The sequence below is a fragment of the Macrobrachium nipponense genome, chromosome 2 (assembly GCF_015104395.2).
Source record: "Macrobrachium nipponense isolate FS-2020 chromosome 2, ASM1510439v2, whole genome shotgun sequence".
Lineage (NCBI taxonomy): Eukaryota > Metazoa > Arthropoda > Malacostraca > Decapoda > Palaemonidae > Macrobrachium > Macrobrachium nipponense.
The window spans coordinates 24,985,305-25,001,166 of NC_087201.1; the positions used below are offsets into that span (position 1 = coordinate 24,985,305).

Below are 15,862 nucleotides of genomic sequence, written 5' to 3' on the forward strand. Positions count from 1 at the left end.
TAAATGAGGAAGATCGACTCTTTAATCATAATTAAATAAAGCAGAGAGGGGTTCCAATACCGACAACTCAGTTCCATGCATCCAAAGTCCTGCCCACATCCTGACAGTTTCCCCCAGTATGTGAGTGACATCTTCCTTTGTTGTTCTCCGGAACCACATGTTACACTAGGCTGGCTATAATTTGCCCAGCAGTAAACATAATGCATCTAATGGTGCATATTCATAACATTTCAGCCTGGCAATGTTTGTTAAATCATCACCATTTGTTTCCGTGTTTAAGTCAACACCAACGCGACTCTTAACCACTGATTTAGAATATTTAACCGATCTTGAGCACCATTAATATGAAAAACCGGTTTGGTTTTAATACTTAACCTCACGATAAGGCTTTTGACTTATTTATTTTAACAACAGAATGAAGCCTAAAACAGCACGAAGATCCGTAATCCGAAACCAAATAGTTTCGACGCCATCCATATCTTTTATAACCGGGCTAATTCTGAGTTTGTTAGGTAATAAAATAGCGTACCTAACAAATCCTTTTGTGGAAGTTGTACAATTTCCTTTTGTAGAGGGTTGGCGCTAAATGCTGTGGTTTTGGGACAATTAACCCCCGTCCTAGTTACAAAATTTTCAAAGCCCGAAGGCTCACAGAAAAGTAAAAGTTTGTTTCTAAGTACTTGGACAGCGGGAACCTATGCCACCCGTAAACGACTCACGGCTAAGGAAGGAAAACTTTACAAGATTACAGTTTTTTTACCACAATCTTTCGGATCATAAGCGAATGACTTGTTCAATAATACACGGCCACCACCCTGCGGGCAACTCTTTGCAAAGGGGGTTGGAGCATTCAAAATCATAATGTGTCAGTTTGTTTTTTGCTTTTCCTAGAAGTTTCCACAACTCACTTGTACTAAACATAAACGATTTTGTTGAGGTCCATATAATAGTTTATTCTTCCGAATGTAGAAAACCATGGCCTCTCTATTATTCGTTAATGTTGGTTTGGTTAACGTCAGTTTCAGGGATAGAAATATCGGCATCATCCCTTTTTTTACAAACCTACTGTGAAACCTTATTTATAAGTAATGTTTGACACTAAACTGGACGTAAAATTCATACGCAATAAAGACGATCATTAAACAATGAGAAAAAGTGTTTTAAAATTTGGGCAGTACTTATGGAAATCGTGAGGAACAATACAGTAAAGAATGAAATATTATGACGATAGAGAGAGAGAGAGCGCGCAGGCATAGGCCTATCGATAGAGAAACTTAATTCATTATATTTACTTTGAGAGATTGAGTGATAATATTTTTCAAATGTGTTTTAAAAGTGGGGACGAGAGAGAGAGAGAGAGAGAGAGAGAGAGAGAGAGAGAGAGAGAGAGAGGAGCAAAATCTGCTCATGTGAAAGCTTAGGCGTATTTATAGCTACTTAATTTCATTATATTTTCTTTGGGAGATTGAGTGGTAATATATATATTTTTAAAGTATGTTTTAGAAGTGGAGAGAGAGAGAGAGAGAGAGAGAGAGAGAGAGAGAGAGAGAGAGTGAGAGAGAGAGAGAATTATAGTACTGGTGACGGACTTGTGACGGGGGAAAGGCAGAAGAAAATATAATGAATTAAGTATCTCTATCGATAGGCCTATGCTAGCGCGATATGATATGACTGCCAAAATCGCGCTGCACTATGCTAGATAAAATTTGAAGGATCATAATATTCAAGTTAATTCTCTAAGAAAGTCATACCCTAATCTTGATTAAATTCGACAGTTGTAAAAAGACGTGGAAAATTTTAGACACAGGGTGCAGTCATTCTTGCTTTCTTGATATAGTCTTTACTTTTGAAAATCAGGTTTCATCCACAAATCATTCACGAAAACAGCTGTGTTAAGTAAAACTATTTTTTACCACAAATAACTCAATATGTATTGCACAGGCAATTTAAGTTTGATATCGTGGGAGATCTTTCAGCCTCGCGGCAAAGAAATGCAGTCGTGTAGGGCTGTATGCTACTACGAACTGCTTTGTAATGGGAGCATATAGCCAGAAAATCTTTGAGCTGACATGCTACTTAAACCTTGATTAAGATTTATGTTTAAAGACAGTAGCTTTGTAAACAGCAACTAGCATTCGATCCATGTCAACGTCAAAGTAATCAAAGTGTGAAATCCATTACGTTAGCCAGTTTGAAGTATCCAGTGACTTGCGCTTTCCCGCTCGAAGTTCTAGGGCTCCTCCTCACATCATAGAAAACGCTCTTGAGGATGCAACTAGATTTGTTCAACATAGCTTAGCCGTCGCAACATTGAATGCCAGTGACGTCAACTAACTTTAATCGCTTTGGAAAACAAACATAAGTTTGTAGAAACTAAAATAATTGCTTTCACCACTTACGATGATGCAATATATCCCCGTTCATGAAGCAACACGAGTAAATATTGTCGTCGTGATACATAGTACTAAAATCAGAAATTCACATTCTATCTACCAGATCTCTATGAGAAATTCGTGTTTTTAAGTGTCTGAACGGTTTTGTTTTGCAGTTTTAACTTATATGATATAATTTCCAGTGCATTTTTATACTCTAGAGTAAATTTAGCGATATTATGTCTTTTCAGTAAAAACAAATGGGAAATTGGATGAACGAAAGCTAATGAAAACTGTATCTTCAGTTTTCTTGTTAAGTTCCAGAAGTGAAGCACAAATCTCAGAATTGATCGTACTTCTCTAGACTCTGTCGTGGAGTTGCCAGTTAGTATATTTTTATTCCAATTATTGTCATCCTATTTATCTGATAATACATTTCGGTGATTAACTATATAAGCACAGAAAGTGTATCCCCAGTGAATGATCAATGTTAGTTCAATATTTGCTTATAAACAAAAAAATTTCCCCATTGAAATATCTGCGGTTCTCAAAGTGTGATATCAAGTGTTCACCATAGAGTGGTAGCAGGAACCGAGTGCATAAGTATTGGTCAAATATTTGTAAATTAACTTTCTACTTTTATAGCGTTATATTGAAAGTTATGATTCCTTTTGATAAAGCACAGCGAAATTTAGCATCTGATTAAATGAAATATAAATAAGACAAGTTGGTGTAAAATGAAAAAAAAAAAAAAAAAAAAACGTTATCCAAGTTATATGTGCGTTTAGCATTGGTTACATGGTTAGGCCTATTTCAAGAATCAAGGAAATAAATTTTCCAGCATGTTAGTTAATAATTTCATCGAATTTCTCAATTGTGCAAATTTTTGCATGTGGAATTGCGTTCAGGGTCGCATCAAACGAGTATTTTCGTAGGTTTCCACTTTTTGTTTTCAGTGCATAAGTGAGACTATTCTTGTCCATACGATCCGGAGTGTGAATATGCCTGGCGAGCATTAGTTCATTCGAGTATCTCCCTGTTAATGCTCCCTCTCTCTCTCTCAGGACTTTTTTTTATCTAGTCAAGGAATAACAGATGGGGGTTCTGTTTTAAGAATCGAGCACTAGGCCTATTGGTCATGCTCTGGTGCTCTTTATATATATATATATATATATAATATATATATATATATATATATATATGTGTGTGTGTGGGTTGTGGTGTGTGTGTGTGTATAAGAAAATATATATATATATATATATATATATATATATATATATATATATATATATATATCATATATATATAATATACATCCCCAAAAACTCATAAATTTCTGTTATACAATAATGCTTGACTGGATCGAACTGATTACTGGTTGTCCGTGGAAATATGAATTTGGGTGATATCACTCCTTTATGATACGCACACTTACGCAAATTCAGTCTTAAATTTCACGGTTGGGATATGATTCGAAGATTTGATGAAAAGGTTGAAGTGAAAATGGTAGATTTAGTTTTGTGGGCAGAGGTAGAGGTAGAGGTAGAGGTCGGGAGAGGTGGTTGGAGTCTTTTGTTTCCCTACTTAACCAGGTGGTGATTTTACGGGTGTTCTGGTTGCTTGCGACCGTTTTTCTTATTTTTTTATATAGCGAGTCTGTTTCCCAGGTACAAGGAGAGGTCCTGGTGTCAGTCCTGATGGTTCTATCTTTGCCTAAATAACAAACAGTGGCCCTACATTGTAAGCCTTGCTATGCCCGGAACTAGGCCTAGTCACCTGAAGGTAGCAGCAGCAGTTAGAACCTTTCTCGATGATGGTGTTTTATGCTCGATCCTAGAAGCTAGAATCAGAACTACCAACCGCACCCAACTTCTCTATTGAATCTACGTGCATTCATGGTTGATTATGTTTAATGTCGCGGAGATTTTCCCTTTACATTCTATTGATACTTGCATGGTTTTATGCATCGCTAAAATGAAATAATGATTAAATATGTTTCCACATTGCTCGAAATATACATTGGTAATGTTGGTAATACTGTGTTGAACGAGAATTTCACATTGTTTCGTTTCTATAGTTTGAAGTAATTACTAAACTTTAAAATAATTACTGTTATCGTAATTTTTTCTTATGATTTTTATAAATACCATAGATTTGATATTTGTGCATCATATGTTTGCTTTATCTTGCTTGATAGAGCTTTCACTGTAGAAAAAAAAAAAAAAAAAAAAAAAAAAAAAAAGTTTTTCAGCTACGAGTTGTAGTTGCCAGTTAGGGAATTTCGAACGAAATCCTCTGAAATTTGTCGCTTCACTTCTGGAACTTACTGTACTATGTATCAAGATTTGGCACCCACCCTTGAAAAATATGCTTGGGGCACCTAAGAGACTGGCATATTGTGTTTCCACATTCGTATAGACGGAAAACCGAGAGGTCAGAAGTTCCAAGAAATCTGTCAAACCTTTGCAACAACCCGAACACCTTTGGAACTAATGGTAACTGCTGCAGATGTATAGATGCCATTCATTATATCGATCGTTTAGTATATAATTCATTGAGTATGAAGTGTTATGCTTGCTTTGCTTAATCCTCACTGAAATATTCAATAAACGTAAAGGGGTTTCATAATACTCCATCATCCAAAGTGACAAACACTGCAGCAGTTATTCTATGCGATGGATTTAAAATACACCCCAATATCCAGTTTCCACTAATATAAAATAGGATATTCCTTTGAGTGAAATCTACTAAGACGACTGATCTTTCATGAGCGTAAAAGCTGATGAGTTGTTGCCTGAAAATTTCATACTTAATTTCACAGTCAGTTCAAACTAAAACCAAGGTTTTATGAGGTTATGAATGAGCAATCAGCTCTTGTTTCATCCGTTCCCATTTATCTTCTCTTGTTCCTTTTGCACTCAACCGAGAATTGGCCTACTTTAAAATAGCACAACAGGTCTTAACTGATAGCTCAGATAAGACGCTATTACATCTCATCTCGATCTATCACGACAGCTGTTTGCTATAACAACGCTCTGCTCGTCACAGAAGGTCGTTGACATGACAACGTACACCATCACCATCGGCGCAGCTGGTTTAGCCGCCGGCGCAGCGGCAGTAGCGGTAGCCGGCGCCGTTGGGCTAGGCCTAGCCGGAGTAGCAGCGCTGTTTTCCCGGCGGGGAGGGACCAGAAGGAAGAACAAGAAGCACCAGAAGAAGACGTACTCTAGATATGGCCGCGAAGACGATGACGGGCAAGACAATCTCAAGAGAATGATGGAGCTGATCAGGCGAGAGGATGTGACGGGATGTGGACTGAGGCTGATGTGTGAACTGGCAGCAGAAAATCCACGCGATCTCATCGACGAGGAGATGGCCATTCTCGATCTTGTGGGGTGAGTTTTTTTAATATTAACGCCATGCATGTGAATAGGCTTGCTTTTGTTTGCAAAGATATAATGCACGATCATATATATAAATACATACATACTATACATACAAACAATATATATATATTTATATATATATATATATATAGATATATATTATAGTATATATATATATATATATTATATATATATATATATATAGTATATATAATAGGGATAAGTATATATATATAGTATATAATATATATATAGATATATATATATGTATATATATATATATATAATATATATATATATATATATATATATATATATATAATATATAATATTATATATTATATACACACATACATACATACTGAGGTTCCAATTTCTGACCGGCGGGGGTCAATTTGTAATCACATACACACACAGGCTCTACATATATATAAAGATATATATTATATATATAATATATATATATATATATATATATATAGATATATATATATATGCGTGTGTGCGTGTATAATCACACACTGTCCTTTTATAACAGTCATATTTCCGCTTAATGTACTGTAAACCTTTCACTTTATATTTATTTATAAGCGCACCTTTTCAAAATTCGTTTTTATGAAGCATGCCATGGTTATTTTATTATTATTTTTTTTAAATCTTTTTCCACGCTGCTTTCTGGGTCATTTTTGGTATTTCGTGTTAATGTTAAAATTCCTTAGAAGCAAATAAATAATAAATTCAATATCGGTTGGAGATGCCACTTGGTGCAAGTTCTCCATGACTTACAAATAATTTCATTCACTTCAGGGCACCGCTCACTCCAGGAGAGGACATCAGGGGGCTTGGAGCTCTCGGGGAGTACCGGGAGGCTAAAGCCTTAGGCCTAAGTCACGGCAGTTGCGGGAAGACCTACTTCATGTGTCCTCTGAATGGCACTCAGCTCATGGAGACTGTCATGGGATTCTTACCTTGAGGGAGCACTGACGCCTAGTTCGGATTTCTTAGTCTTTATTTCTGATTGATATAAATGTCTTTCTGCACGCAGTCTGACACAGTTTATGCACGTACGTAGTCTGTGTAAATAAAGGTATGTTAAGCATTAATGCTGGAATGAAAACATGATATACAGATTGGGAATTACTTTTCCTTAGCTATAATGAACCGTTGAGTTGGAATAATCTTCCTACGTTGGCTCAGAGCCATACGGCTCTGCGTTGGCTGACTGAGTGACGATGAGACTAAATTCTAGGAATTTGTGGTTAGAAGGAATAGCAAGAGGTAGAGATAACTGGCAGGTTTTTTTCTTTCTTTTATTTTTGATCGGTAATTCTTGTCCTGTCCCTCCCGTAAAAATCATGTAAGGGTAAAAGGGGTCTCTGAATCATGGTGATCAAAACCAATTTGTTCTTTTTTATATTTGTTTAAAAAATATACTAATTTAAGGCCTATCCACACTATAGGGAACAGTATTTGCAAACAAAGTTTGCGAATAGTGTTTGCAAACAGTTTCCAAACTATTTGCAAACAGTTTGTAAACAGTTTCCAAACTGTTTGCAAACAATGTTTCCTGTCCAGACCTCAGTTGCCGGCAGGATGCTTGTCGGAGGAATAAGAAACAGAAATAGAGATCGTAAAGAAGTCTTTAAAAAAGGAGCCTGTCATGCTGACTTGCTTCTGGCAGAATTGAAAATAGATACATTTATACATATATACACGCATACATACATACATTCAAAAAATTAAGCTGTTATATTCACTTGATTTTTCTCCACTCTCTCTCTCTCTCTCTCTCTCTCTCTCTCTCTCTCTCTCTCTCTCTCTTGGGGGAGGGGGATGGCTAACGTTACCAGCCAAAATAAGTTGGTTATGATTACGTTTGAGCTACTAATATGCCAACGTTATCCGATTATCTTCTCCGTCATTATATTACTTTACCGTAGAAAGTAAGAATTCTTTATTATAACTAAGCCTAGCGTTAGGCTACCATATTTTCACCTCATTATTTCAGTTCTAGTACTAACATAGAATGTTAGGTCTAAACAGTGAAGTGAAGATCCACGACACAAAAGAAAAACTTAAGAGCTCAGTTGAAGTTGATAATGAAATTAGTACTTCATGACACTAAAAGATGGCTGTAGTACCATAATCCCATTGTGCTCTAGTTCACTTCTAATTTGAGGATGCAAATGTATTCCCACTCTGTGGCACAAACCACTTTGGTTTGATCTAAATCAGTTCTGAATCTAATGAAGAGGCACCCTGGAATACTTGACATTTCTATCGTATAGCCTCTAGGTCTAGGGGAACATTTTCTGGTCCTTAAATTAATTTTGTGTGTTTAACTTCATGATCGCAGACTGATAAAACAAAGAACATCGCTTTCCTTAATTCTTGCCTATGCATTCATTTAGTTATTTGGTTAATCAGAAATACGTAACTCCCGTTTTTTATCATGAATACAGACGCATACAATTATACGGCATGGTTTCATCTAAAAGATAAATGGTATTTTTGATAGAAAGTTCTGTTGTTTTCGTAAGACAAGTATTTTTATACCTGCGACAAATCCATTTCGTCAAGATATTAAAGTGAAATTAATCCTTAATTTGTTCTATGTCGAGCAAAGCACAGGATGCGAAGTAATACACATACATATCTTTTATGAATACTTATAAAGAGCTGAATATTATTTTGCAGTGGCAAAATATCTTAGATGCAGCGGCTGATATCCTGTGCTTTTAGAAAAATATATATTTAATGAAATTACAAATGAATTTTAGCAATAATGTACTTGAAAATAGTTATATAGAGACTAGAGAAAATACTTTATTGCTTAAATTATATAAAAAAAATCAACATCGAAAGCATATAGGCCTAAAATCGTTTTTATTTTCTTCGCGCCTTAAGCACACCAACCAAAAGCCCCGTTACAACGAACCCTTTTTTAAACCCAGAGGCGGTGTTGCCATTTGGTATTAAGTGGGGATATTTTATTAAATGCACCTTTAAGTATTCTTTATAGTTTAAAATCGTTTTTTAGCCTATGCTAGACTTTATATAGTTTAAAATATCTGATAAAAATGCAACAATATAGGGCATTCCATGTTTAATATCAGTGTTCCATGGCGTTGATTAGCTAGACCTAAGATATGTAATGAAGATTTCTCTCTCTCTCTCTCTCTCTCTCTCTCTCTCTCTCTCGTGAGTACATGAAGGAGCACTCAGAAGTGTTTCCGAATCATTATTTATTTATATTTAAATCTGAACCTCACCTAAAAAAAAAAAAAAAAAACCTGCTAAAAAGGTATTTCTCCTTACTACCAACAGGCTCTGTTGGCTGTATGGAATCACATATTTTTTTGCCTTCAGCACTACCTGGTAATCACTGTTCCCTTTAGCATTTCTTCATGTCAAGAAATAACTTTTTATCATGTTTTAATCTGAGTCTATTTTTAATACTGTTGTTCTTTTAAATTTTTAGCTTAATCAATAACATTAAAAACGGATTTTGGAATCTCTCCTTCTTCCGATGCTGTTGTATCTGGTTTCCAGCAACCGCCTCCAACTTTGGCACCATATATATATATATATATATAATATATATATATATATATATATATATATATATAATATGGATATTGAAAGATATATTTCCATCTTCGCAAAATGAAAAAATATGTTGCCTTCTCGAATATCAGTTACTCTCTCTCTCTCTCTCTCTCTCTCTCTCTCTCTCTCTCCTTTGGGCATCTGTGAGTGGAGGAAGTCTAAGTTGAAGGAGAAATAGAGAGAGAGAGAGAGAGAGAGAGAGAGAGAGAGAGAGAGAGAGAGAGAGAGTGTAACTGATATTCGAGAAGGCAACATATTTCATTTTGCGAAGATGGAATATATCTTTCAATATCCATATAGATATATATATATATATATATATATATATATATATATATATATATATATATATATAGATATATATATATATACATATTCAACCTTGACCAATAACATACCAGACAACATGAGTCCTATCGAAAGGATTCAGCTTGTCGCGAATCGTAGAGGTAACAGTATTATATAAATTTTTAAGCATATTCGCTTGTTCTGATGCATCATCTTAGAAAGCCTTGTATCTCATGAAGAAGTTATGTGTCTGGACAGAGACGGTTATTTGGTAAAGGCTGCTTGCAAGCAAAGCGTCTTTGCCCAAGGAATTCAAGCACATGCATTTTGAAAGTAGATTCAGAGCTCCATATAAGCTGCTGGTATAGAATTTCTGAATTTGAAGACCTAAGTGAGAGAAATTTGATCGCAAAAACTCAGTAACATTGTTTTATACAGAAAATGTCAGCATAGGAATTTGAATGGCAAAGCTACAATAAAGTACTACAGTTTCTGCAGAGAAGGGCCGTATAGGAATCGCATATAAAAAGTGGATTTCTTAATCCATTGTCCAAAGATCAACAATGGTTGCATTGTTCCTACCATATTGGTTATGTTTGTTTGTTTGTATGGTGTTTTTACGTTGCATGGAACCAGTGGTTATTCAGCAACAGGACCAACGGCTTTACGTGACTTCCGAACCACGTTGAGATGAACTGCCATCACCGGGAATACACATCTCTTACCCCTCTATGGAATGCCTGAGAATCGGACTCGCGGCCACCGAAGTGGCAGGCCAAAACCATACCGGTGACGCCACTGGGGCGCTTTATCATTGCCTATGTACGGCGAGGTCAGAAAAGTAACACGGGACGCCAAATATGGCGCAGTATGGGTCAGCGATGAAAAATAAAAGAAGATCGCTCACGGAAACTCGGGGAGGGTTAGATATTATTTCAATTTGTGAGACAACAAAAAATTGGAGATCGCAGATTCATTCTAGTGTCAAATCAGCTGAAATTTGACTGAGAAATCTGTGATTTAAAAAGGATGTAAGTATTGATAACTGTCAGTGATGTATTTTAGTAGCTGATGCACCAGTTATCTTTAAGAAAAGCGTATCAGAAATGATAGAATTCCTGTTATGCATTTAACATAAAAAAAACTGTATTTTCGACGACGTACAAAGCAAAAAATAACCCAGGTAAAAGAAACTAATGACGTTCAAAGAAGACTTTAAGAAAATGAATATTTGAATAACCTGCTTAAGATGACATGTCACAGAGAATCAGACACGTCCCTAGACACCCCACCCAAATCGTACACACACGCCCACTCACGGGTGAATGCACGAGACGTTTAATGAACCATAAACGTGAAGTTCGGTCTCGCTCGACCAGGTTTGTGGCCTTGGTGGGGAAAATTGAACGGAGTGTTCGACAAACCCCCTAGTACGGAAGCCAGCCATGGGAAAATAAAGGAAATCTCGCGCCATCTATCTGTGAGAACTGGAAGCTGTCATTAACCGCTATTATGGACTGGCGTGGTCACTGACTGCCATTTAGGGACTCACGCGTTGAAACTTTTCTGCAATTACGACTTTTGTGACTGTTATCGAAATGGAGAGAGAGAGAGAGAGAGAGAGAGAGAGAGAGAGAGAGAGAGAGAGAGAGGATTTCGTCCTACACAGAGGCCCATGGGACCGGCCTATACAGAGGATGCCTAGCCTCGTTCTCACAGAAACAAACAAGAACAGGAAGAAAAAACGAAAATGAGTGAGTGAGGTTGGAGGAAAGCAGTAGACCCGTCTACTTATGAGCAACTGCATTTTGAAACAATGATAAACAGTGTTTTTGTTTTAGGAAGTATAAAAAAAATGATGGGCCTAGCTCGTCCTTAAATTGTTTAAGCAAGTTTGAGTGAACGGCTGTGCATAAATCTTAAATATAACTACACAGAATGGCCTTTCGAGTGCGTTTTCCACACTCGCTAAACAGCTTTCATTTTAAAACGTTGATCCATCTTTCCACCAAATCTATAAACAACTCCACATTTCTTTAACTTCCAGTCCTTTTCGCACAATAGCTTGCCAAGCAAACAAACCATACCAACAGCTTAACCTCATTTATTTCATTAGCCATCACCACACACATCACTTCCATAAAGGTGTAGACGGCTCAGCAATCCCCTTATGCTTTCTTATTGTAGCGTTCTTTTTCTATATCTCGTCCACAGGCCCCGTTGCCTCTCCGGTTTCAACTATTCCGTGATTCATCTCTCTTCTCCTCTTTCCACAATCTATCAGTTTTACCTCCAGATACACGAACGACTCAGCAGTTCCTCCCCATCCATATGAGCATTCATTCTCCAAGCTTCATAGTTTCCATTTGCCCTCATAACATTACACTTTAAATTTTCCTCTTACAGCCACCTCTTCTACAAGACTCTGCGATTTCTCTTCACTGGCCTCAATCAATAGTTTATCATCTGCAACACATTAACGATCCTTTTTCTGGTTTCTCAACTTTTCTCCTACATCTCTTAACCTTTTTCTAACTGTTCATATCACTTCATACAAAAAAAGATATATACATAAAAATTATCCATGGAGATGTAACAATCTTTTTTTTCTCAAAGACATATTTGAGCCTAACAAGTATGCTCGTATTAATATATTTCAACTCACTAGTTTTATCAGAAATCTTTTAACTTCTCCACACGAATAACACTCTACGCTGTACCCTCTCAGTGCTCTGTAAAATGCAATTCTCTCATTTTTATTATATTCATGTATACATTATCAAATTTCACATTTGCTCTCAAAACATCTCAAACAACTGTTCCTTTAAAAACACTTGGTTCAGACTCTCTTTTCTTGCCTAATCAGAACTGCTCTTCCATTGTCGGTCCTTCTGTCATCTGTTTCATTTCGTCTATCAAAGTCCTACCCAGAATACCGTTCCCGGTTGCAAATTCCCGAGATGTATACTAGTATTGCGTCAGCCCGGATTTTTTGCCATGCCCCTGGGTTAGATAAGGTCGGGTTGGGTTAGGCTAATTCACAGATGTATCCAACGAGTAATTTGGGTGTTGGAAACATAAAGAGCTTATTTTCATGAAGATTCTATGGTTAATTTTTAAAATATGGCACCCCGCTTTTTTCAGGGAAGTCCTCAACACTCAGTTACAGTTCGAGAATAGGCTTCCCGGTCTGCTGGGTAATACTATATCCTATACTTCATGGTCTAACAATATTCACTTTATGCTTATTGATGAAGGACAAGCTAATGGGGAGGAGGCCTACATTTGATAAATCGAGAAAATGTAGAAGTTAAGTATCGCAAAATAAAGATGAAAGAAACGTTTAGATACTGAAGCAAAAACAAATGAACAACAATAAAGGATATCTGAGGTATTGATAAATTCAATAGACAGGGTACGTGGCTTTTTATGGTAGAATCACTGGCTCAAATGAACACATGAGAATCTGTATTTTTAACAGTGCCAGACTGATTATTAATCTCTTGCTCTGCCGTTAAAGACATGGGACACCTCTGACACTGGTCAGGAAAGTAGTTTCACAAACGTTGCCATTCTAATAGAATCTAAAGAATTTATCGCAATATCTACATACTTTATTTTCCAAAATAATGGTAACTGCAAGAGATAATATTCCAAGTTACTTCTTGTATAGAGTCTCTGGAATTTTTTTGATGGGCTATGAAATTAGTTTTTAGTGTCTTCACTTCTTCAGTAAAACTCGCAGCCGATTTGATGGCGAAGAATCCACTGAAGGTTGGCAGAGCTCAGATAATAATGTCACTCATGCAGGCAATAAAAGCAATGTTTGCCGCGTTTCTTTCCGCTTGAGTGCTAATCGATCTCTGTTTTCATTTTCAATTTATTTATATCTTCTCGTCCAGCCTCTTTACCTCACGACTCACACGTTAAAGATTTAAAGATAACCGGAGTATTACACAACTTCGCAACTGTTACGAGAGAGGTGCAGCGTCATCACTCCAGACATTAAGTCCGTTAGAATAGATTGCCAGATTACAATGCAATTCATCTCGGAGGAAGACTCGAAAAGGGAATACTACTGATGTTTTTGAGTCTAGGAAAGGCAGATCTGTCTTTCTGCTATTTTGATGGTTTCCTTTAAACATCACCTCAAGGTTGAATAATAAAATTGTGTAAGTCACTACCTGGTAATTGTCGCCATCTTGCGTCATTTGGGAGGCTGCAGAGACATTACAGTACGGCACACTTTCCCTTAGGAGGCTTCTCGCTCTAGTTGTCGAACCAAAGCAGATTACTCGCCGACTGGTGCAAGTCTCCGCTGGGGAATATTGCCTTTTTACTTGAATGTGAATTAAGAGCAATAAGGAACAAGTAAAAAAATGTTCCGGTTGTGGCAAGTGTTCTTAGCTATGGCGCACGATCATGGCTAATTTTAACCCTAAATAAAATAAAAAAATACTGAGGCTAGAGGGTTGCAATTTGGTGTGTTTAATGATTGGAGGGTGGATGATCAACATAGCAATTTGCAGCCCTCTAGCCTCAGTAGGTTTAAAGACCTGAGGGCGGACAGAAAAAGTGCAGAAGGACAGACAAAACTCGTCCAGAAGAATATAGCACTAAGGATAAAGGCCATGAAATTACATATGCGTTAAACATGTACCATAGTAGATTCACATCAACCGAGCATCTGATGCCTAGGCTAGTCTCTTACGACGCCCCTAATTGGCTGTTGATAAGCCAATCACAGGTCTGGAAACTCTCAGTCTCTCTCGAAAGTTCACATAGGCAGAATGTATGTTACACCTCTCCTGAGGGATACTTTTGAAAGACGTATCCCTCAAGAGAGGTGGAACATACATCCTGCCTATGTGAACTCTCTCATGAGACTGAGGGCTTCCAGCCCTGTGACTGGTGGCTTATCAACAGCCAATCAGGAGCGTCGTAAGGGACTGGCCTAGACATCAGATGCACGGTTGGTGTGAATCCACTATAGTAGAAAACTATCACGCATAATCGACCACTATTCACTAGGTATGCGTTTTCAATTTCAAATAAAAGAGGGCGTTTGGTTTCAAAGATGTCTTACCTGCTCCCTTCATTTCATTTTTATCTCCTTGAAAATTAAATTGTGACCCGAACTCCAGCTTACTCGGGAACTTAACGTGAAGTGGCCTTCGTAATCAATACTCATAATTATTACTACTCATACTAACAATAAGGCTTAAATAAAAAGTACAATTATTAAACCCATTCATATGTTCTCAGTTATAAGTGGAAAAACAAAATAAATGAAGAAAATCTAGCCTCTAAATTCAGTACATCAAATAAATTAAAACGTGCTAAAATCTACTCTTTGATATTTCATTGTTTTCATTTTCATTCTAGTAAATAGATCATAAATATCCTATACTGAAGTTCCTGTATCTTTAACTCAACGCGGAACACCCTTTTCAGACCTTCTTTGGCTCATCCGTAGACCTTTCCTAACCCCCCAACAAGAACAACAATAACACCAAAGTAGCTTGTAGGCTTACTCCTCGAGCAAGGGAAAAGTGAGAAAACACTTGCCAAGTAATCATAAATAAGTCATTAATTGCTTTCTTCCCTAAAAGCACCGAATGATTTTCTCATATATTTGTCTTGTTTTATAGTGTTTTATGTTTATCTAACTGACAACCTATGATATATTTAGAACATAGCCTTAAAATACGAAGTGTTCGCCTCATATTATATATATATATATATCTATATATATATATATATATATATATATATATGATATATATATATATATATATATATATATATATATATATATATATATATATATATATATATATATATATATATATATATATATTTATATAAAGTCTACACACACATATATATGTATATATATGTATATATATATAAAAACTATATATATATATATAGATATATATATATATATATATATATATATATATATATATATATAATAAACAAACGTGTCAGTAATTTCTTTTGCTAAATACTCTCGAATAATCTGTAATAGTGTTATTTCATAAATCAAATAACTGAGATCTTTTTGTCATTTTATGTCCAGTGGCGCCCAACGATGCTTATTAAAATGAAGTGATTTATCACCAATACAAATATTTTTTTTCTAATTAAAGACATCGTTCATTGACGCTTACACTGGAGTAATATATCAAAGCGAATAGCCTT

The 15,862-nt window shown here is 36.2% G+C and overlaps 1 protein-coding gene across 1 annotated transcript; it reads left to right on the forward strand.

Annotated features, from left to right (window-relative positions):
• The first annotated feature begins 5,385 nt into the window (after positions 1 to 5,385).
• LOC135221404 (uncharacterized) lies at positions 5,386 to 6,863 on the forward strand. Its single transcript, XM_064259184.1, has 2 exons — positions 5,386 to 5,767; positions 6,566 to 6,863. Exons 1-2 carry the CDS (start codon positions 5,433 to 5,435, stop codon positions 6,729 to 6,731), a joined length of 501 nt encoding a protein of 166 aa, XP_064115254.1. The 5' UTR covers positions 5,386 to 5,432; the 3' UTR covers positions 6,732 to 6,863.
• Positions 6,864 to 15,862: the final 8,999 nt, after the last annotated feature.